We start from the raw sequence: 25,841 nt of genomic DNA, 5'->3' as shown, positions 1-25,841 counted from the left end.
AGGAGAGCAAACACACCGCCCATTGTGAGACACGGTGGTGGCAGGATCATGATGTGAGCAAGATAAACGGAGTGAAATGCAGAGTAATACTGGATGAAAACCTGTTGGAAGCTGCAGAAGACTGAGGCAGAGATTCACCTACTAACAGGAAGGTGAATCTCTTTCTACAAAGAGATTCTGTTTTAATAAATTTAATTCATTTTAAGGAATTATTGGCTTACAACAAGCTTTAATATATTGCTGAAAAGTTACTTGTAAGTTAGTTTAGTCATTTTTCAAGTGTACTAAGATATTTGCACAATATTAGTCCAGTAAGTTATTCTTCTGTTGCGTTTGTGTGTATTTACTCTTCTGAGAGAGGAAATAGCAAAGGGACAGAGTAGGCTTCCGACACGCAGCAGTTGGTCGAGGCTGGGCTGCTTTGCATATTAATAGATCAGATGTTATGTCATTTTGATGAGCAGATATAATTCTTTTGAAGACACATATCTATACAACTTACATGAAAATAGTAACAAAATAGTCAGTGAAATAATCACAGAAAGTATAGTGTGGAAAATATGGTAAAAATATTTGTCAGCTTGCAGATCTTTTAGGGTTTCTTTTTATGTTTTGCATGACAGATAATCTGAATAAACCAAAAAGTTGTTTTCTGAATGCATAATTCACAAAAGACACACAGACCTGCTTACTGCTCAACATATACAATATGCAAATTACCTAATATAGTGAAGCCATTGTCTTCGTGAGTCACACAAAAACCAAAAGTAGTTAAGGTCAGTGATCATAGCACTACAGAGAAACGAGACTGTGTAAAGTAGCCGTCCACAGAGGCGTTTCCAACATCTTGCATAGGCCCATCTCAGTCCACAAAACATAAGCTGATGATCTCCAGAATTTTGGAAAAATATTCTGTATACTGACGTGAAAAAAGTGGAACTTTTAGGAAAATGAGCGTCCCATAAAATCTGACATGAAACTAACACAATATTTCCACCACCAAACATGATGGTGGCAGTGAAAAGACTGATGAGTTTTGTTCTTACACTGAAGGAAAATCCACCTACCAGTTCACTACCCTAAACTCCAGCATATTTGGGTCAAGCAGCAGAACCATTAGCTGAAGATAACCAGCAATCCCCCCCTCTGAATGGCTAAAAAAATAAATAATCAAATCAACGTCTATGTTTTGGAGTTGCCAAAGTACAAACCAAAAAGTTCAATAAGAAGTATGTTAAAAACATTGTTCTAAAGTGTTAAAAATAAGTTTAAAACTTATTTTAAGTACTTAAAATAATATGTCATTAAAAGTGTAAAAATGTACAAATATGTAGCTTAAAAGTTTTTATAAAAATAAGCTTTATGGTACTTTATTTTGAAGAGTTCAAGTATGAAAGAGGAAGAGGTGTAGAGTCGAACAATTTTACTAGTCTCTGATTGGTCGTGAACTAGGAAGTGGGGGGCGGGGCGTAGAACGGAAGCAGAAAATAACCTACAGTATTAGCGCGAGCTTGACCGAGGTAAAAAATAAAAAATAAAAAAAAAACGTGACGAAATTATTGAAAAATGGGTGTTATGCTAATATTATACACCTTCAACACAACAGTGTGTGTACAGATATCAACTCTACACTTTTGTTTGCGACAACTGTGATTATTTCAACCCGGAATCTACAGTATGCGTGAGTTCACGTTTAGTGCTCCCTTGTGCCTTAGCATTCATTAGCCAAGTACTGTAAGCTAAAACAGCTAACAGAGTGACACACAACTGATGTTTCTGAAGTATTGGCTTCCAGAGTTAAGCCTAGTTCAGAGAGATGAGCCTACCCCTACATGACTGTGCCGGAGGCCTGCATCTTCACTGGACTTTGCTGAAGCTGGTAAAGGTGCTGACAATGTCCTGCACCTTCATCTTCTTTCCAACTGGAGCTAAAGCGCAGGCGACACTCAAGGGTTCCAGATTTTCCTTTGGAGTAAGTTATCTCGTTTCCACTCTTCACCATCACATCAGGCCTACAATGGGGGATTTTTCATTTATTGAACTATGTTTGTTTAGATAATTTTTTGCCGACTTTGGAGGACACTGAAATGGGCCTACTTTTGTTTATTGAGGTTTTTAGAAACCAAAGACTGAAGCATTGTTGCATTTCTGTGAATTTTAGTGTTTCAATAAATGTTTCAGGATTTATAAACTTTATTCCTGTGCGATCTTTGGTTATTTATGATAGAAAAATATATTAGTAAGTAGTAGAGCTTGGCTATAATATTACCTGTGTTTTGCCTTATATCAAAAATGTATCATTCCTTTTCACAGTCATATTATTGGATGAAAAGGACAGTGGTCTGTTATTTTAAGAGTGTATAATGAAGTTGCAGGAAACATATTTTCTAATTATTAGTTGTAAATCAAGCTAATAGGTTAAACAAGCTCAGTGGTCTTTACCTACTTAAGAAGAGTAGGCAAGAATTACAGAATTTACAAGAAAATTCTGTACAGAAAATTAGGACAAAAATCCTCAATATCGATGTAATTGCAATTACAGTTAATATTAATCCTTAACATCACTCACTATGCAAGTTGGCTATTATTGCCAAGCCTGGCACTACCAGTAATGAGGCTAAGGAGCAATTACTTTTTTACATAAGGCAAATTTGGTTTGGGTAGGTTTTTCCAAATATAATTTAGAAAGTAACTCTTGTATTTATTCAGGTCATGCTTATTTTTTAAAACACTTTATGTACAGAAAACATCCATATAGTTTGCATTATAAAGGATAATGCTTCCCAGCATTATCCTTCCCAGGCCTCTTTCCCAGAGCAGGCTGGGAGGAAAAACAAACACAGAAGCTAACAATGATATTTGAAGACATTTCCTGCAGTTATGTGCAACTTTAGTTAAACTAAATTAGATTGATAGATTTTGAAACATTTAAGATGTTGAGGTGCCATTAGAGTTGTTTCTACAGACGGATATGAACAAGTTTGTCTGATTTGTGAAAGTAATTATCTGTTTCAGTATAACAAAAAATAATTTCTCTACAGTTTCTCGTCTTGACTTTGTGTCTGCATGTACTTAGTTTGACTTTTCAATAAAATAATTCCCTCGTTTTTCTTTCCATGCGTCAGACATTTGACTAGAAGAGCCACCACCCTAATAGAGTACCTAAACATGTCATGATGCTGTAGGAAGTGATTCGCTCACCTCGTCTTTGTCTTCTGCCTGGATGAAGAGTGGCAGAGCAAAGCCCACTTGGGCCAGTTCAGTGATGCGAACCCGGTATTCGGAGCTGTTGAACTTTGGGGCGTTGTCATTCTTGTCAATTAACAGGATGGTGAAGGTTGTCATCACAGTCGCGTCTGACGGACTGCGATCATCCTTCAACTCTGTGGCCTTACAGAGAGCAACAAAAGAGTGGCAAAAAAGAAAAACAGAAAAAAGCATAAAAGAAATTTGATTGGACTCCAAATGTCATTCTATATAAGGGCGGTCAGCACGCAATCTCACAAGATATTTACAGCTGTTTATTTATTGGATCAAAAGGTGAACAGGTGACCTCCAAGCAATCATAGAAATTGCCTCAAACTGAGGCCAGAGGAGCACATTCAGTCTGATTCAAGAGGGAAAGAGTCCCTCTGAGAGGACACAAACACAAATCCCCGTTTTTGGCTGCTTCAGTATTGGAGATGTAAAGTCTCCAAAAAAAAAAGGAAAATCCTGGAAAATCGGTGTGAAGTGTTGTCTTTTTTGATAAAGAAAGGTCACAGTAAGTAGCAGAGTGGGCTCCAGCAGCATGCTCATCTCTGGGTAATCAAAGTAGCTTAGCCTCCACCTCTGCCTGTTCTCTGCTATCTAAGCTGCCTGAAGTTGAGAAATTAGTTGTATTACTATGGCACGGCATAATCAATACCAACAGCAGGTAAGAAAGCAGAAGCAGGGAAAATCTAGAAGGAAAAAAATCCATATCTTATAAATACATTTTTGGACTACATTTTCTCTTTTTCACAGTGTTTACGCTGGCTACTTTCTTATTTGTAATTATTGATTTTAATTAAAAAGACAGACTGAAGCTGGTATGTATCAGCCCAGCCTTCTTTGTATTAAACCTCACAGCAAACTGTATCTAAATCATCTTTTTATAAACTCTAAATAAGTACATAACAGTGAAGCTGTAAGATGCTCTTATTTTCTTGGGTTGTACTTAATAGATGGGGATGAATTAATGCCATAAATAGACACACAAATCAATCAGCCATAGATTAGGGTCTTCCAGTTTCTCCTTGATCAGCTCTGACCTGTAATAATTCATTAAATGCATCAAACTAGGAGCTTCTACTAAATCTGACTTTGAATCTCCATGTTTTGTTCAGTCATCAAATTTTCTTTCTCTTTTTAGCACTTGGTTTGAGCTCCAGCAGGTGAACGTTAAAGGGCCAACATTATGTAAAATCAATGTTTTTGGGCGTCACATCATGTTATTCCCTCTTCAAAAACATACCTAGAGTGTTGCCTTGATTCTTTCATGCATGTTTGAGAAATCCTCTGATCTCCATGGTAACCATTCAGCTGTGCAGAGCACCTGGGTGAACCTAGCACCGCCTTCGAGACGCAGCTCCTCCTTGGAGCTGCAGTTTACAGGCTGTGGCCTCACAGAGCCGCCGCCCCTCCCTCACTCAGCTCCTTCAGCAGCAATTATCAAACACCTGATAGAAATGCACATCTACTGAGCTCATTATAGGAGCTACATCTCAGAGCAACGCTGGTAAAAACGTTGCTAAAGGGTTAATAGAAGAGCCATGTTGTGATGACTTCCTGAAGGCGGGGTTTCAGGAAGAGCAGAGGTTTCTAAAGAGACAGAGGCCCAATTTCAAGGCATTAAATTCAAAGTGGGTTTCTTTTAAGTTATATTTGATATATATGTAATATTTTTTATAACAACTGAGGTAACAGTTACTTGATTGTGATATAAAATGGCTCTATATGTCTAGACAATATGTAATACTGCCTCTTTAACATGTCTGGATGAATAAAGGCATTGTGTTGCTGCCATGCTGATTTGCAGTTTGCATAAACAAAGTTGCCAGTGAGTATATAGAACCACCTGATTATTTAGAGGCACATTGATTGTGGTCATATTGTAAATCCAGGGCAGGCTGTCACAGCACAGAGCACACAGAGATCCAGGTTGGGATGCCAGCTGGTGAGTCCTCTGAGTCTGTATCATGTCCAGACGCTGCATTGATTTATTACACTAACATATCAAAAGCTCTTGATCCTCTTGTGAAGGAGTTTCGATCTGCTCTCCAGGTTCTGCCCCCCTGCTCCTCAGCTGCCTCTCTTTCAGCTGCTCACCTTGACAGTGAGAGTGAATCCTGCTGAGTAGAGCGGGTTTTCTCTGTCCAGCTGGCCGTTCACCGTCAGGGAGCCGCTGATGTAGTCCAGGGCAAAAACACTGTTGGTGTTTCCTAGAAAGGAGATAACAGAGAGACACACAGCAGAGTCAGGGAGACGGACAATACTGGCATTGTGGAGAAATCAATACAATTCCTGAGCTGCAACAGCAGCCATGCAGGAAGGAAGGTGGTGCATGTCTAAGTTTCATGCAATATGGATATGGTCTTTTATCTGTCTACCTGCCTTGGGCGGGTCAAACACCTCCAACCTGTCCACACGCTTTGTATTCTGGGTCCGTCTTTTGTTCTGGTGCTGTTCTCTTTTTACTTCAGCATCCATATATTTGTCACTTTACACTTTTTAAAACTTTAGAGTTAAAAATCAATTCAAAATCATAAATCTCAATTGTGACAGTCTGTATATTTGTAAGAACAATAAGACAACATTAATAAAATATACTACCGGGACTTTACTGAGCGAATTACAAGCCTCCGCTGGACAATCACCAGAAAAGCCTTTTATCTTTCAGAAAGCAACAAGTTGTCTCACTCCAGATGATGCAATGAGTAACTTCCTGTCTTAAACAACCATGTGAAATGACATCCTGTGGTCACAGAAAAGATGTTGGTCTATTCAGAAATGGTCATCTCATTGGCTTAAAGCAGAGAAAACATCTAAGCTGATATTTGAAACTACTAAAACTGGGTGAAGAACTGTTCAACATATTATTAAAATCTGGATGGAAAGCATGGAACCTTTGTCTTCACGGAAGAAATGTGGTCAGAAAAACAAATCTTCATGCTTAGTGAAATCAAACTGAAGAAAAAACGATAGCAGAGTCCAAGGCTATATTTAACAGGGAAAGTAAGAGGATTTCCACTCACAATGTGAAGGGAACCCAAAGGACTGGAACTGAATATCTGTGTAGCCATTAGAAAACCACCAATCAGTGAGGCTAAGAGGAGAAAAAGGCTTCAGCTTGTAAAGCAGCATGAAGATTGGACTTTGGAGCGATGGAAGAAAGTCATGTGATCGAATGAGTCCAGATTTACCCTCTTCCAGAGTGAGGAGGGCATCAGGGTAAGAAGAGATACAGATGGAGTGATTCACCTATAGAGTCTACTCTACAACCCTCAGGGTTGCTGCAGTCGGTCAGGTCAAAGTTCAGCAACGTTGTGAGGAGAGCAAACTACCTGAATATCCTGAAGAGTGAGTTTTTCCATCAATGGATTGTTTCTTTTCTAGTGACGGGGATTTTCCATGAAAACAATGCCAGGATTCATCAGGCTCAAACTGTTTCAGGAAGCATGAGGCGTCATTTCTACAGTCGGCTAAACACAGTCCAGACCTGAACCCCATGAAGAAGCTCTGGTGTTCTGGACGAGGCTTTGTAAAGTGGTCAGACTCCCTCATCACCAATACAAGATGAAAAATAAATGTAACACTGGATGGAAATAAATCGCACTCCGCAAACTATAGATATATCCGACCTTCAAGTTAATTATATTCATTCATCAAGGGAAAAAAAACACATTCAACATTAAAAATCTTTTGAATTATTGGTTTGACTCTGGATATAACCACGTTTGGAGTTCCTACTCAATGTCAAATTTCTAAACTCTGTTTTTAAAAATTGGCTAAAATAAATGCTCCTTTGTGTTGGGTTAAATTTGTGCCCCTGGGAAACAGAAAGCAATAGATTAATAATTAAAATTTATAGTTAAACATTGTTCAATCCATAAAAGTAAAGTATGAATTAAAAATGCTTCAGTTATGTTTATTTTAAAGTGATGGCAGTACCAACCATTGTGCCGCTGGTTATTTTGGTAAAAACAATTATTTTCTGAAAATGGATATTTTGAAAATATATGCATCTTTTCATATACTTGTCTTTCATATGTATAATACATTAGTATGTAATATTTTGCAAGGTTTCCTGCAAGGGCGATTCAACATTTACACATTTTGTATGAGTTGATTGTATTCACTAGCCCATGCACTGCTTCAGATAGGAGCATTTCAAATGATCAGCGCTGCACTGTCCTCATTAACAGTCCGAGTGCCTGTGGTGCTCTCTGCTCTCTTCAATTAAACTGGTTAAAATATTAGAATAAGGCCCACTTGAGCCCTCTTCTCATATTTTCTTATTCCCTCGCCTCCTCTACAAATTACCATCTTGTTAACTTTCACACTCCTCTTTGACAAGTTCTCTAAGGCATCATGAGGCCAACGGCTGCTTAATTACACCCAGCAGACAGAGGTACTAAATGAAAATACAATAAATAGTTTGCACCTCTTCACCTTTACATGAGCTTTTCTCTCATTGGCCCTGTTGTGGCGTCTCCCACGTTCCTGTCAATTCAGATGAATCATTTGGCTTCATTGTCACACTGGATGCTTTTAGGACCGTGGGCAACAAAACGCCATCATATGATATAACAACACAAAATGATACGATAGAAAAAGGTGGTTCTGACTGCATGGAAGACCTAGAACTAATTTACTTTTGCAGATTTTTACCAGTAGCATATTTAGGTCAAAGTCAACATGACAAACAATGACAAGTCAGACAAAGATGCATTTAAGGCAAAAAAAGAAAGAAAAAAGCCATCCAAAGCAACCTGGTCATATATGAAAACAAAACTTAAATTATTGCTCGTTTATTCTGTGAATATCTTCTTTGGTTCAGTTTCAGTTGCTAATTCTGGAATAATTACTGGCTGACCTGTAGAATCAATACATTCATGGTTCAGTATTCACAAAGTCACCTACTGCCATATTTCACTGTACTTTACTCAAAATTATTCGTCAAAATATTCAAAGGAGAATTCAATTTTCTAAGGTGAATATACTAATTGACCTGTTATTGGCTGTTTGCAAAGCAGCCAATCCTGGAGCGTAATTTATTCTCCTTCAGTCTGATTGGCTGGACCTGAAAGAGCAGAAATAAGTAGCTTCACTGTGTGTTACCATCATATGAAGGTTTATTTAAATAGGCGGTTAAAAGTGTTTTTTAGCGGCTGTGATCCTTAACCCCCGAAAACAGCGGGTGTTGACTGTACAGATTTGTCATTATATGTACATTTCTGTAGAAAAAAAACAAAAAAAAAAACTTATTGTTTTATGTAATAATCTAATGTTGTGACAAACTGAATTGAATTTTTGTCTGCAAGCCATAATCATCTAAATTGACACTTGAAATTTAAAACTGTGCAATTATTCCATATGACACGTTTTACTTTTCCAGCTGAGTTATTGAAGTAAACTTGTTATAGCTCTTAGATGCATATGCAGGTCCAACATTTACACAAACAAATAATAATTAAAATATCAATAAACGTCTCACACATCATTTACATCACCTCATATAATGTAGACTTTACTAATAAGATTTAGATGAAATTAGTTTGTAATCCCTTATTGTATTCAAAGGCAATCAAACAGATCCAGATTTGAGAAAAACACCATTTAAGAGAAGTTGTGTATTTTCCAATGATGTCTTCCTAAATTGTCCAAACACTGACCCCTGAGCTGTGATAGAAAAAGAGCTTATTGTAAACGCTGAGACTGTAGAGAAACAGATTTACAGTGAACAACGGCTGGGGGTCAGCATATTAACCCTCGCCTGTTCCTGCTCTTGCCACTCTCTGCTCCATTACTGTCCTGTTCCTGTTTCAGAATGAGAGGAAGGAAATGACAGCAGAAGCAGAGCAGAGGAGCAGCAGCTGGCCAGCAGAGAGCAGAGTCTGTGGATGATTAATCTGGAGCCACAGAAAAGCGGCACAGCGGCAAAAAGTACAGCTGAGTTTATTCTGGTCACCATCAGTTTAAATGTTCACTAACAATAAAATTAATCGGCAGCTGATGTACAATTTCTACATTACTTAGGGATTCAAGATGAGAATTGTAATTTAGTGACTTGCTAAATAATTCACGCTCCTGAATTATTTCACATAATGTGACATAAATGTTAAAGTGTTCGGTTTGTTTAAAAATCTGAAAAGTGTGGCATGCATTTGTATTCAATCCTCAACACTGCTATTAAATTTATAGCAGTTTTTCTTTTATCATTTTGCTCAGAATACTCTGTCCATTCCTCTTTGAACGGCAGCTCAGTCAGAACGGACGGAGAGTTTTCTAGTCTTACCACAGACGGTGGTGGCAGCATGATGCAGACTGAGCCTGTCACATCAAATCCCAAAACATCAACATTTTTCTTTTGGGTGAAGACTTTTGCAAGGCAGTGTAAGCTCTATGATGAATATTTAACACTGTTCAAATGAAAGGAGTCTTGATGCTGATCTTTCAACAGAAAGTGACACAGCTATCTTTTAATAATACCAAACAAAGCAATGTCACAATAGCAGACCTTTAATCATGAAAAGTGAAAAAAACCCTCTGATTTATCAACTTTATCACTACATAAACATCTACTTCCTCAGAGAAGTCCAAAACCTTCAGTTTTCTCACTGATTTCTCATTGCTTCCCAGAGTTTAAAACCGTTTCCACCCTTCAGATTCTAAGACAGGTTGCTATTTGGGAAATGATACCTGTGAATATAACTGAGTCTGACCTCTAAACTCCCTCTGGGATTTATTGCCGACTCTCCTTGTGATTTTAGGAGGTTATTTAAGGTTACAGACTAATAGTGGCTTAAGGATCATAGACACTACATTCACATATGCACACGCCATGCAGGAACCGCAGCATACAGCAGAAAAAACAAAGACTCAAGGGTGGCTGGAAATTAGTCTATAGAGGTAGAGTATGATTATTTTATTTGTCTTGCATCTTATTCTGGAGGATGGTCTGAAAATATCCAGTGAGAAGACATTTAAACAAAATGTCCTTGTTGATATGAAAATTGGTCAAACGAGGTCCAATCACCTCTCTCCTCCCTAGGCTGAGTATCTACCTCCAACTTTATCAACAACAATAACAATCAGCATTTACAGCATCCTAGTTATGAATCTCACAGAGGTTTGTGTTGGAGAAGACGGCACCACGACGACACAGAGGTGACTCCAAATCCAAATCTTCTGATTGCTAACAATACATTTACTGAGTACAGTGTAATAGTTTGGTATTTCTGTAAAAATAAAGACATTTTAAAGTGCAAAAAGCAGCTTAGGAGCAGTTTAAAAATGGCTTTGAAGTAACACCACAATGATTTTGCCATTTGCCACCATAATGAAGACTCCACAAGCAAGCCATAACTATGCTTGTCGAGGCATATTTTGTGTAATTTCAATTTTCAGCTTTCAGCCATTTTCAGCTATTTCATCTTGTGAAATGACATAAAAAGCTGCTGTTGTTAGAGCAACATTTCAGAGCTGGGAGTTGTTTTTTGAGAATACATGATGTGAAATAAAAACATTTCCTCAATATTCTATTATAACATTGACAGATTTTTTTGATGAAACTGGTCTGGAATAAAAACTAAAACATGTTGAGAGAATAAATATTGACAGTCACAGGAATAGGAATGCTCTCACTTTAAGTCTGATTTAATGTAAATGCTGCTTTTTCTACTCCTTTGCTTGCTTCAAATGGCCACACATCGTTTCCACAGGTTGGTTATGAATAAAATATTTTCTACTTGATCATCAATGAATCTTTTCCTCCCTGGACTCAAACGTACATAATGAACCCTCCAGGAAGAAGGAAGACAATAAAGCATAGCATCAATAATGAGTACTCTCTTTGTAATACACTCAGTGTGATAATCTTTTAGTGACTGCCTGAGTCAAGTTGCCTATTATCAGTACAAGCGCGTCATTGCAAGACAAACACAGCTAACATGATAAAAGCCTGTCACTCTGTGTTTTCCACCACTGGGAACAGGCTGACACGATGTTTTTAACTGGATTGCAGAGGCTGGCATGAAGTCGATGCTAAATATTTGTTGGAGGCGGAGGTAACATACATCATGGATCAGACCCACGCAGCGAGGGCAGCGTGCCTCTAAATTGCTTTGTCAGCTCCAGTGGCCTGACTAGAATGCCAATCTTCACAAACAGCCGCTCCTCAGCCGCACCACCGGCAAACGGTGACCAGTGTGTAAAAACACACACCTGTAAATACACACATGTAAGGTCGATTAGCGCCGTAGCAGTTTGTCGATGATAATCTCTGCATGCATAGTGAAGCTGCATTGATTCATTGCTTTAAGTTCACAGACTTGACCTTTCACCTTAGCTCTGCAGTGTGGAGCGTGACTTAAAGGGCAGCCATTATCATATGTCATATAAAAAACTTAAAACTATGAAAATAACTCATAATTGGCCTTTCCACTGATTGTTTTAAAAGTAATTTAGAAATAGTTTTGTTCTTTCTAAAACAGGAAGGGACAAACAAAGACGATGTGTCCATAACAGAACCATCCTGAAGCGCATCGTCAGTGGCTGTAGACCAGGGGTCTCAAACTCAAATTACCCGGGGGCCGCTGGAGGCAGAGTCTGGGAGAGGCTGGGCCGCATAAAGGATTCCACAAAAAACTTTTTAAAATATCCTCAAATGTCATCAACATTTAATTATTTCTCCAATACATGAACTGCAGGCTTTGGCTTTGACAAAGACATGATGAGGGTGTGACAAAATTTAGGGGTTCACGCTGCAGCCTGAAGTGACCCATTTCCTAGTCAGTGTAGCTTAGCCATGACGAGGAACGGTGGGTGAGACTTCCTTCAGAGGTCCGCTCACCCTGTGGGCTGCACTAATACTTTCATATCACAGTGGGGGCCACGAGACATCGTCCTGCGGGCCGCAATTGGCCCTTGGGTCGTGAGAATGAGACCTCTGCTGTAGACAAACAACGAAAAGTCTTATTGTCTAAAATGGACTGGAATATGGTGAAGATGTCTGACTGACTACTGACAACAAAAAGAAAGAATGAAGCACATTTGGCACCACTACCATTTATGTAAGAAACATGGCTGAGCTTTGCTGAACAGAGGAAGAGAGGACGGATGTCCGATACATCTCTTTCTGCAAAACGTTGATTAGAAAACACATTGTTAGGGGACAGAACAACCAAAACCTAAGGGGTGTGAACCAATAGTGAACAGTTAGACCAAGATGAGACTGTGGCTGTTTGTGAGCATAAAGTTAATAAGGTAAGAAAAATCTAAATTTTAAAAATATATTGCTACAGAAACATTTTAAATCCTCCAAATGGTGCCAGTTTGCTGGGTCTCTAATCTAACAGCAGTTCTTTTGACTATCCTTTTAATAAAAAAAAAAGAAAAAGTAAAACATATAAATCTTCACTTTGTGAACTTAAATTTGATCTGCAAGCTTTGCTAACTCTACTTCTGTCTTTGGCTGTGTTCTTGACGGCCTTGTGCTCACTTTTTGTCTTTCATACTTTTCTTTTTTAACTCCTAATTTTGGACATAAAGTTGAATGCAACTGTCAAGAGCTACATGCCTGAATCTGACTGAAATGGAAAAGTTGTAAAAAATAATGATATATTTGCCCTTTAAGACATGGAGTGAACTTCCACAGAGTGACTCAGTGGGAGAGGAATTATAACCCTATGCTAATTGCTGATGGAAAGTGTTCCCCAGTGATCTGCCAGGACAGTGTGATTAGACCCCCAGGGCCAGAAAATTGCTGCACGTACACACATTCAAGAAAACTGTCATTTGATATTCAAAGTTAGTTTCTGTATTTTTGTTTTCTCATGCATGTGTTAATGTGTAGTCAGGCTTGAATTTCAAGACTCTGTCTGTGTGCGTACGTGTGCGTACGTGTGTGTGTGTGTGTGTGTGTGTGTGTGTGTGTGTGTGTGTGTGTGTGTGTGTGTGTGTGTGTGTGTGTGTGTGTGTGTTGTGCTAACTGTCTGAGTTTGAATCTGTGATACGGGACTCCAGGGGCTTAGCCATGCTCTCACATTACCAACAGTACTGGACTGGAAAATGAGAAAACATGCCATGATTTTGTCTAAAGCAGGCCGTACACTTGAATGCACACACACACATACACACACACACACACACACACACACACACATGCAGACACACAAAGCCTAAACATCTATTAGTTCCCCAAAATATTATGAACCAAAATAGCTTCAATATCCAGTTTTTCATGACCAGATATAAGTAATCCCAATAATTTCCTCTATTAAAGAAGTCATCTCCAAAACAGCAGTGAATGTAGAAAACTGACACAAACATTGAGATTCTCATGACACACCCAGTGATGTGACAATCCATTTCATTATTAAAATGCTCTCCTTGGCTTTAACAGAACAGGATTGAGTGTGATGACATGGAAGAAAAACAAATCAAGAGGTTAAAATGGGAATAGAAAAGCAGAAATTGTCTTTTTGAATCGGCCAAAAGAACAGAGGAAATTAAAATCTGATCAAATGAGTTGTATGACAAGTTGGTGAAAATGATTTCCTTCAAGCACTGATCATCTGTGGACGGCACTGAGTGTCATAGCGATGCCTAAGCTGGTGACAACTGTTTTCTCCAGTTTGTGACAACACTTCGGGGGCGCTGGAACATTCGAGTAATGTGACATGGCATGCAGCCACTGCTCACAGTCTCGGGGCTAAGATTTAGCATTTTTTGATAAATGTACAAAAATTAGTGTCACTTTTAAGGATGACGCCTCCAGGCAAATCATGTTAATGATGAGATTTATTATTGTCTTAAAACTATATTATTGGAGTTGTAAGTTTGCTGCTCTGTGTGTCTGAAACATCCCTCAGCGTGTGACAGCTATCAGTGCAGATGTATGTTTTTCTTTACGTTATGTGCAGCGATGATCGCCGCGGGGCGGCTTCTACGCTGCCAACAAGCAGCACTTCACGGAAACTCAAACCGCTCCATCAAAAGTTTCTCTTCAGAGACGAAGTCAAAGCTAAACACTGGCTGATTTAGAACGAGTCAGTCTGGACCTATAGATCACACTAGTTGACTTATTGCTATGAGTCTGTTATTAGCAACGTAATGCTAACTGTCTGCAGAAAAGCTAAGATGTTTTTATTCTGTAGCGGAGGAGAAGCAGCTGCTGCATGGTAACCGTGGCGACAGAAGCAGGGCTGATTGGATCCCGAAGCTCCACAGATGAACAGCTTTGATTTAGACTTTTAAAGTTGTAAAGAAATATATATATTAAAAAGTAGTCTGGCATATTGGTTCTTTTTAATATCAGAAGAGATGCAATCTGAACAATTTTCAGGTTAGGCAGAGTGTACAGCTTCATTATCTACTTAGAGACTTCTGAGAGCTTTCTGCATCACTCCACAATCTTTAAGTCACTTCTTACAAAACAATTACAGCGATTGATTCCTGACCGTTCAGCTGGAAGTCCCGATTTATCTGAAAGTCTGAAAAATCTATTTTGTTTGAGAGCATGAGTGAAAAATTTAGTCTCCAACCACAGACAGAGCTGGTCCTTTACATTCTAAGTTTTCTGCAGTTTGAAGAATAGGCCACAAAAATACAGAATTACTGGTTGGCACAACAGAAGATGAAGCTGGATACCTGGAGCTGTCCTTTGTTGGGTCAAGATGAGTATTTTAACAGGTGAGCAATCACAATAAATTAGAAAATAACTGAAAAATTTATTGATTTCACTATTTCATTTGAAAAAGTACAACTCATTAGACAACTCAGTCAGTCCAAGCTCTTATACAACATCAGATTCTTCTGACATTGTCTCTGGTTGAGGAGAGGCTTCACCAACAAGTGTGACAGTTGTTGCCTATTTCCTGCATGCATATATAGTGCCACACTTTTTCCTTTAACCCAACTTTCCATTAAAAATGTTTGCAACCTGAAACACAGCTTCTTCAGGAATCACCTTTTGGTGTAAAGTCAGCTGTCTTCCTATGATTACATAATACATAACATGGCTATAAAGTCATATTTGTGCTTAAAAATTATTTTTTAAAGCATATTTGTCTTTGTAATATTTCAATTTTGCAAGAAACTGAATTAGAGACTTTTATTAGCTTTCACATCATTATTGAAAATGAACAGACATTGACACTTGAAACACATCACTCAGTGCAATACAACTATCCAATTTGGGTTTTACTTTGTAAATTGAATGATCAGATTTTCCGTTGTTAACATTCATCTGGGAGGAACAACGTTTTGCAGAACTAATTTCAGAGCGCAACTAAAATATTCAAAACGACTTAATGCTGCCTTTTGTCTATGATTTGAAAATGGGTCAAGTTCAAACAACTCTTGCATCAGTCAATAAAACCTGAGCTCCGAACTTGTTATTGTTCTGTATTGTTACTCTGCAAACATAAAGAAAACTTTGGGCCACGCTGCGATCAGTGTTCCTGAGACTAATCTCTCTTCTTTCAGAGATTACACTGCAGCGCAGTGCAGAGAGCCTCAGAGCGTCTAATTGAAAAAGCAGAGGAAATCCCACTGACACCACAGTAACAATAAGGGCTCCCAATAGAATTACAGGTATTAGAGCTGGCCACATTACAGCATGGCTGCCGATACGAGTTAGGAAGGAAGAGCGTGGAATCGGAGCATCAGGGTGTAGCAGTGCTGAAGGATAGAGATACATGTGGAAAGGCAGACAAGAGAAATAATCGCCTTTGCTACTTATCAGTGTGTCCAGGCGGGAAATGGCGTCTGACCTCTTTGCAGTGAGACACTTAAAGACAGAGTGCATGGTCCCCTGTGGAACCTGCTACACCGAACAGGCTGGCCTGTATCACACCTGTGGCATCAGGGGACAAAACATCCACATTATGCAAGCATGAGCTCCTGGTGTGTGGCCTACTTAAAACCTTAACCCAGTGCAGAATGATGTTGTCATCGAGTCACACTGTTGACAGTAGCATTAAAAAACTGATTTTTTTTTTTTTTTACTTTTGCAACATGAAGACAATGAAAGAGAACTGAAGAGGATAAATATAGATGCATAGGTCCTGAGACAGAGGGATTAGTCATGGAAGAACAGCCTCCTGCACAGACAGGCGATCGGCTAAGAGACCGACTTTCATTCCACGAGATTCTTACACTATTATTACAGCAAAGCAGACAGGCGACACTTTCCATGAGGTTAACTCCGATCCCAGCGGACAGCTTTTCTTTGGACACGATTTGTTGGCCTATAACTTCTGACATAAAAAATCACAAACTGTGAGATGGAAAGTAGTTTTTAGTGAGCTGACGTTTAATTCAGCCTTAGACGCATTTGAAGTTTCAAAAGAATCATATTTGTCCTCTTCCCCAGTCTCTTCTGAGTTTATGTACGTCTGTTTCCAACATTGTTTACAAATGAAAATCTAAAAATCATTTTTATTCTGTTTCCTTTTTACTCTGTTACAACTAAACAAAGTTCAGTGGAATCAGTGTTCTTTGGAAAGCGGTAACTGGATTACACTAGTGTGTTATTTATTCTCATTATAAATCCAACAGTTCCTTAAAAGTCTCTGTTGTTTGAACATTAGCACTCAGTCTGCATCATGAAAACCGAGGACACATGGTGGCATCGTTCTGTGTGGTTCAGTCAAAGTCCACACCTGAATCCGATCAGAATGTAGCTGTTTCATTCCTTTTAACGCACTACTTTCTGTCCATGTACAATGCAAACGCAGAGGTTTGTGGCTATAAAAAGGTTTAGTGAAGTACGTTGAAGATGTCCAGGCTTGTGCTATGAGGACGGATCGGTGAGCGAAGCCGTTTGGTCTGAGGTCAGTCAGTCCCACTTCCTGCCGTTCGTGGAGCTGAGCAGTTTCCTCTCTCTCTCTCTGCTGCTGGTGTTTTATCCTCTGGGTGGGTTTGAGTGGATGATGGCCGTCGCTTCAGGCCAAACCCATCGTTGGTATATTGGGAATGTTCATTATTACTTTTAGATATTTAGCTCATGAGTGATATGGGGTTATTAGAAAAAAAATGAATATGTGCTTTTATCAAGTATGTTTGTTGCTTTTCTGTCGACGTTTTCTTTCAGATTTCTGATTTTTTACTGATTTTTCTTCCAGAGTTTCCCATTTGTTCAGTAACGATATATAATACGTTTATACTTTAGTGTTTAGTCAACATGAAACTATACGGTCAATTTATGCAAAAGTAAAGTTAGAAGTTGTACTTTAATGAGAAACAGTAATTAGATATCCCCAGCAGTAAGTGGAGTCGTCGCAGTCGGGAATAAAAGACAAAGTGAGCAGATATTTGGTTCCCAGGAGGATTAGTTACTTCTCAGAAGAGACCTGAACACCTGCTGAACCGTTCATCTGTCCTCCATCTTGTTCTTAATGTGCCAATTATGAGCCGGAGCCTAAAACAGATGATCTGTTTCATCTTTACTAACAAACTGCTGATTGCTAAAGTGATTAAAATAATTCCAGCATTTAAAATGCTGAACATTTTTGAAAACAGTAATATTTTTATAGCAGAAGACATGTAACCTCTTTCCAGCAAATAATAATGAGCCTTTTGTATCTAGTTAACATTTTTGTGCACATTTCTTCCTTTTTTTCAGAAGTTGTGCAAGTAATGAACCATTTTGAAAGGTCAACATCATAACCATGAGTACGATGGTTTGATGTAATATGAGACCAGTAGGTCAGAAGTCTAAAACGGGTTTAATGAAACCCAGAGGACCGGGGTTCACTCGTCCCCATCACAGCAACAATAACGACTGCAACGCTGCCGGCAGAGCGCCACTGTGATTCTATCGCCTGTACACATCGAGTCCCTGATCCTCCCTCTGATTAGAGCAGGGAGAGGAAATCCTCATCTTGAGTCCCACAATCATTAGTGTTGATCACAGCTGCAATTAAACTCTCGTTTATCTTAATTACTGAGCTAATGAGACGAGTCCCGCAGGAGCGCGCCGTGCTCTCCGAGGACACTCGGGGCGAGGAGCAGGAATGCTGGAGAGGCGTCATGCAGAGTCAGGCTCAAGTCTGCAAACAAGCACGGCCGGATCCGACTGCAGCAAAACTCAGGAGTCTGGTACATGGAGACAAACGGATGTGTGTGTGAGCGCAAGCAAATGCAGGAAAACACCATCACGCCTCTGCTTCTGGAAACCTTCACTTCCTACCTTTAACTCTGGCGCCGCATCACCCTTCAACTTGCATTATCTATCAAACTTATAATGATTTTATCAAGCCTTCATTGCGGTGCTATAACTCTTGATTTTGCAACGACTGGGAATACATCGCGCCGCCTAATTAATGTCTTTTTAATGCTCTTCTCCTCTAGAGCTTAACTCAGTCATTCGGCTTTGCAACAAACACAACACACACGACAATATAACATGTGGCAGCAGACGGTAAGTAAGACCGAGTGGCTGAGAGCAGCAAATGAGAGCATAGGGTTTACGGTGGTGGACTCTGCTGCACAGCACCGAAGGACACCAGTGACCACGGCGCAAACACATAAACACATGCAGTCATAATGTTTAGACTGAAAATTAATCTGACAAAAAGTTGGAGCAAGAGGTAGAGTGGAAGTAGAGTTAGAATAAAAAACTGAGGATGACATGTCTGAAAAGGTTTGTAGAAGAAAACATTTTCTCTGTAAACAACTAAAGTTTGCAAAGTTTCACCTGAATGAACCACAAGATTTCTGGGATAAAGTTCAGTGGAAAGATGAACCAAAGTATAGATGTTTCTTCGTAATATCCAGTGTGAAGCTAGGAGAAAACCAAACCCAACACACAAGTACAACAGCCTACACCAGCAGTCAGGCCTGGTCAACCACAACTGACAGATGAAAAGATTTTATTTGATAGTTCTTGGGTGCTCCACCCCTTTCTAATGCCGCCCTGGGAAGCTGCCCATATCTCTCACATCAAAAACCACCGCTGCAGGCAGAGCGACTTGTTTTTAACATAAACTGATTTGTATAAAGATGGATCATTGTGAGAATTTTAATAATAAAAATAGGACTATGTTCATATTCTGACAAAAAAAAACAATCATTTTTCACCTCAATATGTTTTTCCTAAACTATTTTATCATTTTGTTGCCATTAGTAGTCATCACTTTTTGATGACAACAAGAAGTTATTTCTACATGATGACAAATAAACCATCATAAACTCTTTAAATCCATATGTTATCTTTTTAATATGTATGTGAGGTCTGTGGTTGTTGGCTGTGATGCAGCTTTTAAATTTAGCTGCATAATAAAAATGTTAAAGGGATCCAATAGAATGATTCATTTAGGAGCAATGTTTATGTTTCAGGCCTGCTGCATAATGAGCCACACTCCCTGCAGAATGCAGCCGCTGCACTATAATCTGATTTCACTTCATTTCATAGTAAAACGACAAACCTCACATAAACAACAGCAGCATCGTTTCAGCAGCAGCACTTCACATCGTTTTACAGCATTGAGAACCTCGTCTTTCCAGAGGTGAAATCTGGATGAAAACCAAGTTTTAAAACTTTATTTCTCCATTAAAATTTAGTGGAATTCTTTTCTTTCCATGAATATTTGCGATATCGTCCTAACAAACAGGTAGACGGCATAACTTGAAGGCATAAACATCATTCTTGGCAGAGGAAGGAGAACCAAGCAGGATCACAGCTTCGTCCTTATCGTCACCATGCAAACTGTCTTTATCTTCTTTAGTAATACCAACACCAAGTAAATAAACATTTTTTTTGTGCTTAATTTGTCACTTTGACAAATCGTAATCCTATTTTGATGGAATAAGCCAACTTGAAAAATAAAAACTAAATGTGGGCAGATTTCTGCTCTGTTAAATAATAAAACATTCTTAAAAACGGTTGTTGTGAAGTTAAATCTCTCTACTGCGTTCAGATCACACCTGCTGCTGATTGCTGAGTTGATCAGGCTGATGAAGGGGAAATTCCTCTCAGAGTTACTGACATCAGATCAGTTCTGTGGTTCTGACCTGAGACGATGGTGTAGCCGATTCCCCTCGGTGAGCCCAGATCCTGGTCAATGGCTGTTAACTTCCTCACTTGATATCCCTGCAGAGACAGAGACGGCACAGAGTAAAACTTACATCCAGGCATCAGTTTGCATTAGTTTCTAATTTATCCTGACATTAAAAACTAACAAAATGATGTTTCATGTTGGATTTCTCTGTAAGTTTTCTACTAGAGGACAAGGCTGCTACTGGTTTCTTGTTTCTTTCCATTTATGCTCTATTTGCAATGACTGCTGCTGTTGGGTTTCATTCTCTCTGTATGTTCTGATCCATAGAAAGTAGCAAATATGATACGTATGTATTTAGCTTTGCAACCTACGTACCTGCAGCAGTTGATGGAGTTATTTTTGCCACTGACTTTGTGATTTTATTTCCATAGAGGGCACATTTGGCTCAGGGCTTCAGTATTCAGCTGGTGACGAAACTAATACTGCAGTTTTCTTTCCTAATTAAAAGTAATCCTGGTTCAGTGTTTTCAGGTTTAGCAGTCTCTGTTTCTGCTGCTGCAGTTCACTTTGTGTATTCTTGGTGTTTTTTCTGTCAGATATAAAACACATCTGACTCTGCTTCCATGTACAGTAACTTTTCATGAAGATATACAAGCTTGTTTTAAGTTAATAAATCCTTAATACTGATAAAAAGTTATGATGTTATTTATGACGTGGGAAATACTCTCGTTAGTGTTTTTGCAGTGAAGCGCGGCCTTCATTTTCCTTGGTGCTGGATAGACTGTGTGTGTTAGCTTCTGCAGTCCGAAGACAGTTTTCCACTCAGGGAATTACTGGATATTAAGGTTTATGTTGGAAATATTAAAACAGATAGTCATAAGGACTCTCCGCTGCAGGTTGTGTTCCCTAAATCTCACAATTAAAAAAAGGTTCACTATACGACTTAAACACAAAAGTTTTTATTTTTTTGCCTTTGTTGCGCTATTGAGATGTTTTGGAAGACATAATCTGACAATGAAAGCTTAAAATATTTTAATGGATGTTACAAAAACGAAATATTAAAAATACTGGGATTTCTTATACAGGTAGTCAAACATTTTTTTCCCTTCTTTATGTTTAATATCAGATTTATTTGGTGTTTATTTTTCTTGCATTTCTCTGAAGCTCTCCTGCTGTGCCGATGAGTCCACTCCCTCAACAAATCACAGTATGACAGCTCAAAAAAAGAAGAAAAAAAAACAGAATAAGAAAGAAAAAGAAAGCTGTTTGAAAAGCCTTTGATCTGCAACACTTTTTCAGCCTCCGTGCCTCAATCAGACACGGTGGTGATGCTTAAAAACCCCCGTGCTGCAGCGACACACTACTTCCTGCTTCCTTACATCCTTCCTCCCTCCCTCCCGCCCTCCGTCATCGCCTCTCTCGCTCACACCTCAGGGCTGCCTCCCATTGATCCTGCAAATTGTGTCTAAGACATGTTTATGCTCCATTTCTGCCAAAGCATCTCCTGTCATTGACCAATTACACCAGAATCAATTACAAGCCTTTTAAAAAGGAGACCTGTTCCCCAGCTGAGAGAGAAACACACGCACACACACACGCACGCACGCACGCACACACACACGCACGCACACACGCACACACACACACACACACACACACACACACACACGCACACGCACGCACGCACGCACGCACGCACGCACGCACGCACGCACACACACACACACACACACACACACACATACATACAAACATCGAGGGAAGATGTAGAGAAAAATAAGAGGAAGTGATGCTGAAGTAATGTGAGCAATATTCTTGAGCTGTCCACACAAGTGGAATCTGTTCAATCAGCCATCACAGATACAATCCCTCCCCCCTTGGGGAGCACACTCTCTCACACACACGCGCACACACTCACACACACACACATTGTGAGAAATGCTAAAACACACACAGAGACACACCAACGCCAGCCATCCTTCCATTTCTTGCTATACAGTGTGTTTCTCCCCCACCTCCTTTTCTCCTTCTCTTTCCTTCTCATTGGTTTGACAGCCAAATTGTGTGTTTGTCCTAGAAGGAGCTTAATGTCAGTTAGAGCATAGATTCACAACCATAACTGTTAAAAACACAGACCTGTGATTTCATCTAAAAAAAACAACAACAACAAATAAATAAATAACATTTTCCAGCGCTTTGTCAAACGTTTTTCCCTGGATGACAGGTTGATTGGCCCTCGGAGAAAAGAAAAGACAACATCTGAGAGGCAAACTCACGGAGAAGAAGAAAGAGATAGAAAGGCTTTTTTCTGAATTCAAACTTTGTGAGATGACCTGAGACACAGGTTTGAGTTTGATGGCCTCGTGTGTAAAAGTCACGAGCTTTTACAGCAGCTGACACGGCTTCTGTCAGCGTACAACATCAGCAGTTTATCAATGGCAAACAGTGCAGAGTGGAAATGACACGTGTCTGTTAGATTACATGAGGTCACTGGAGGTGCGGTCGGCTGGCCTGCATCACCACGTCTTAATAAAACTACAGAGTCAGCCATATTTATCAGCCCGCCTGGAGAGGGTGTAAAAAAACCTGGAAGTGAATGTATGCAGCAGAATTTAACTAAAAACAACAACTTTTAAAACAAACAGTGTGGAAAAATCTTAAACAAATGCGGCCAAAGAATTTCTTAATCATTTCTTAATTTTTTTTTTATGTTGATCAAGATTTCTGAATGTTTCAAGTTGGTCTATTTTTACCCGGGGTTTGGGTCACCATCTTGTCTCAGCTGTCCAGAGGTGTAAAATATAAACTCCCCTTAAGGGAAAGAAAGACATAAAGCTTAATATTTATCAGGAATGTGTGACATTGGATAAAAATGTTTGCAAATTATTTAGTGTCAATTATTGTGATTGGAAAAAAAGTTATACTCACTCTGAACATTAGGATACAAACCAATATTTATATTAAAATGACCATTTTTAAGTAAACTTTCTCACTACAGCACAAATATTGTTGGCTGCTAAACTGCCAACAATATTTGTGCTGTCACATCTGGAACTATAAATTTAGAGGACATTTTTTCATGATCCTAAAATTTTCATTAAATTTTAGGATTTACAATTTTCACCTGTTAAAGTTTATTGTTAACATTGCAGGATCAGGAACTATCTGAATATTTCAATTAAAGAATGATGGAATGTTGCCTGTCCCCAAATCTAAACTATAATGAAAATGTTAAAATTGAAGAATCAAAATACATTTTATTTCCATCTTTAAATTTTAGAATATCTGAAAAAATCTGTTTGGGTTTATGAGGAATAATGTTTTCTTGTAAATATGAAGGAACATAAATTCTTGAGTTCAGCAAACAAAGGAACATGAAAATCCACTTCATGTCCCTGAAGTGGTGAAAGAGCTGTGATGTTCCAGATTGTTTCACTTTTAAAGTTTATGACATCATGATTTTTAAAATCCAGTAAAGATAGGATTTTTCAAAAAATGTCCAGTGTAAAAATTAGGCTTAATTGATGTTCTTTAAAATTCTTGTTATCCCAACAACAGATGCTTCAGTCTCTCTAATCCTCCTGCAGGTTTGCTTCCCTTCGCTTGTCGTCAGTCTAACGTCTGTTTCTGTGTCATCCCGCCTCTCACTTCTTCCTGTTTGACCTTCCTGGTGACAGTTGATGAATCAGGGAGTCAGGGAGCCACTGGGCGTCGGCGCCGTCACGCCCTGTTAATATGCATGCAAATGTAGCACTTGACATTTCTACTAAGTTGCGTAGAGGCTGCGGACCAGGATAAGCCAGTGGCCGTGTGAGCCTCGCTGGCCTGGGTGAGGAACTGAGGCTGGGATGGGAGGAAATGGAGTGATAGAGGGGCAGAAACAGAAAGAAGGACAGACGGCATCATCCTCATGAGGCTAATTCCCCCCAAGCCAGTGGAAACATCAATAGCTCGCCTGTTAGCCACCTGGTGCTAAGCTAAAGAGCTAAGAACAGAGGCTGAGTGTAACGGTGCTCAGGGAAACAGACAGTATATTAGATGGCCATTACAAACCCAATTGCAATAATGACTAAGGTAAGGTCACAGGGAGACCCCACTGCTTAGCATTCATGTGATTCACAGACTTCTGACCTTTGCTGGAGGCCTAACATCCCAGAGGCAGAACGGTAAATTTCCTGCAGTAATTACAACCTGACACCTGCAGCGCTGTATGCAGACCTCCGGCTGAGGCAGTTCTACAGGAAATACTCAGAAAGGTGGAGAATCCTGAGGTGATCAGAATGTAGGCCTTCTCTTTAGCTGTATATTTTAAGTTAAATGAACTTCCCTGATATTAAAGAGCAGGACGGACGAGAAACGTGGTTGATGGTTGATGACCAGGACCCTCAGGGTATTTTACAGAGGAGTTGCTGCAGCACTGCGTAGTAACACAGCTACTTTTCAAAGTGTTAATTCTGATGTCAAAGTGAAACTTGAAGTTGAATTTGTTTTTGGTACAGATTTGGTCTTTGCCAAGGCTGGCCTTCATCAGCAATCCTGTTTGTGACGTTCAAGGACAAGAGCGATCCTGAGGCACAGCCTGGTGAGGAGGCTGTCTGGTGTGTGAATCCAAGAAGCTCACGTTGCAGGAGCTGTGGTTCTGATCTTAGAGCCATGATTCTCTATCTGCTGCTGAACTGTCTGTAGTTGAGTTTGAACCGCTGAGGATGACAACCAGTTCTTCTAAATGTGAGGCCACAGTTAATGACTGGAAGAATAAACTGCTCGACTCGAGGCAGGTGGAGTAATGGCAGGATGGAAAACAGATGAATTGATGGCTTGGGGCCTAAGTTAAGGAAATGCAGACACTGCTCCTGTCTGTTGGGATAAATAAAAAGGTAACCCAAGAAGGCAGAGCTGTAGATTTACCGGTCCTCCAAGCCTTCCTGAATCTCCCTCGGTATCTTCTTCTGTTAGAGTTTCGATCACAACCAAAAGAAGAAGATCCTGTATTCAAGCAGCTGAAGTAACCTTTCCTTTGCAGCCTGGGTTAAACCCTGAACTCTCTGGAAGTGCTTCATGTATTTGTTGTCAGGAAACTCCTTGGGATACCTACAAATGAGCTGCAGAGAATGACTATCAGAGGAAAGGTTAAAGGTCCTTAAAGGGACATCAGGGAGTTTCGGTGACAGATGTCAAGCAGCACCTTTAACACATATTAGTCAATGCCATTCTGAACTGCAGTGAAACAGATCAGATGACTTGGTTTGAAAGGGAAGCATTAGAGTATTTTTGATGTTTCTGACACAAAGTGAGTTTTAAGGATGTAGAAGTAGTTTAAACAAATGACAGAACAAAACATGACTTCAACAGAAGTCCACCTTTTGTTTTCAAATACAGACTAAAAGTTTCTAAAACCATTTTGTCAATTATGTCTTGGAGTGAAGTCATTTGGTCCATGTTTGATTTTTTTTGTCGTTGTCAAGCTGGACCCCTGAGGTGGTCCACGCTAAAAATATCAGTGAAATGAATAATTCTCTTCTTTCCACAAACAGAAAAGGTTTCACTGATCAACAGCAGCTTTAGTAACTCTGTTAAATTATCCAGGAAATGACC

General features: G+C 39.4%; 1 protein-coding gene across 1 annotated transcript in view; it reads right to left on the bottom strand.

Moving 5' to 3' along the window:
• Positions 1-2,764: 2,764 nt before the first annotated feature.
• The window catches only part of LOC148155357 (cadherin-23-like), a 74,792-nt gene continuing 51,715 nt past the window's right edge, over positions 2,765-25,841 (bottom strand). Inside the window, exons 8-11 of the mRNA XM_088013458.1 lie at positions 20,260-20,338; positions 5,350-5,462; positions 3,202-3,390; positions 2,765-2,821 (exon numbers count right to left, since the gene is read on the bottom strand). Coding sequence (XP_087869584.1) covers positions 2,765-2,821; positions 3,202-3,390; positions 5,350-5,462; positions 20,260-20,338 — 438 coding nt within the window. The remainder of the gene's footprint in view (positions 2,822-3,201; positions 3,391-5,349; positions 5,463-20,259; positions 20,339-25,841) is intronic.

The sequence above is a fragment of the Poecilia mexicana genome, unplaced genomic scaffold (assembly GCF_051168715.1).
Source record: "Poecilia mexicana isolate PSO_F unplaced genomic scaffold, ASM5116871v1 scaffold_15, whole genome shotgun sequence".
Taxonomy (NCBI): domain Eukaryota; kingdom Metazoa; phylum Chordata; class Actinopteri; order Cyprinodontiformes; family Poeciliidae; genus Poecilia; species Poecilia mexicana.
Note: the sequence above shows the minus strand (reverse complement) of the source record. Positions and strands in the feature narration are given on the sequence as shown.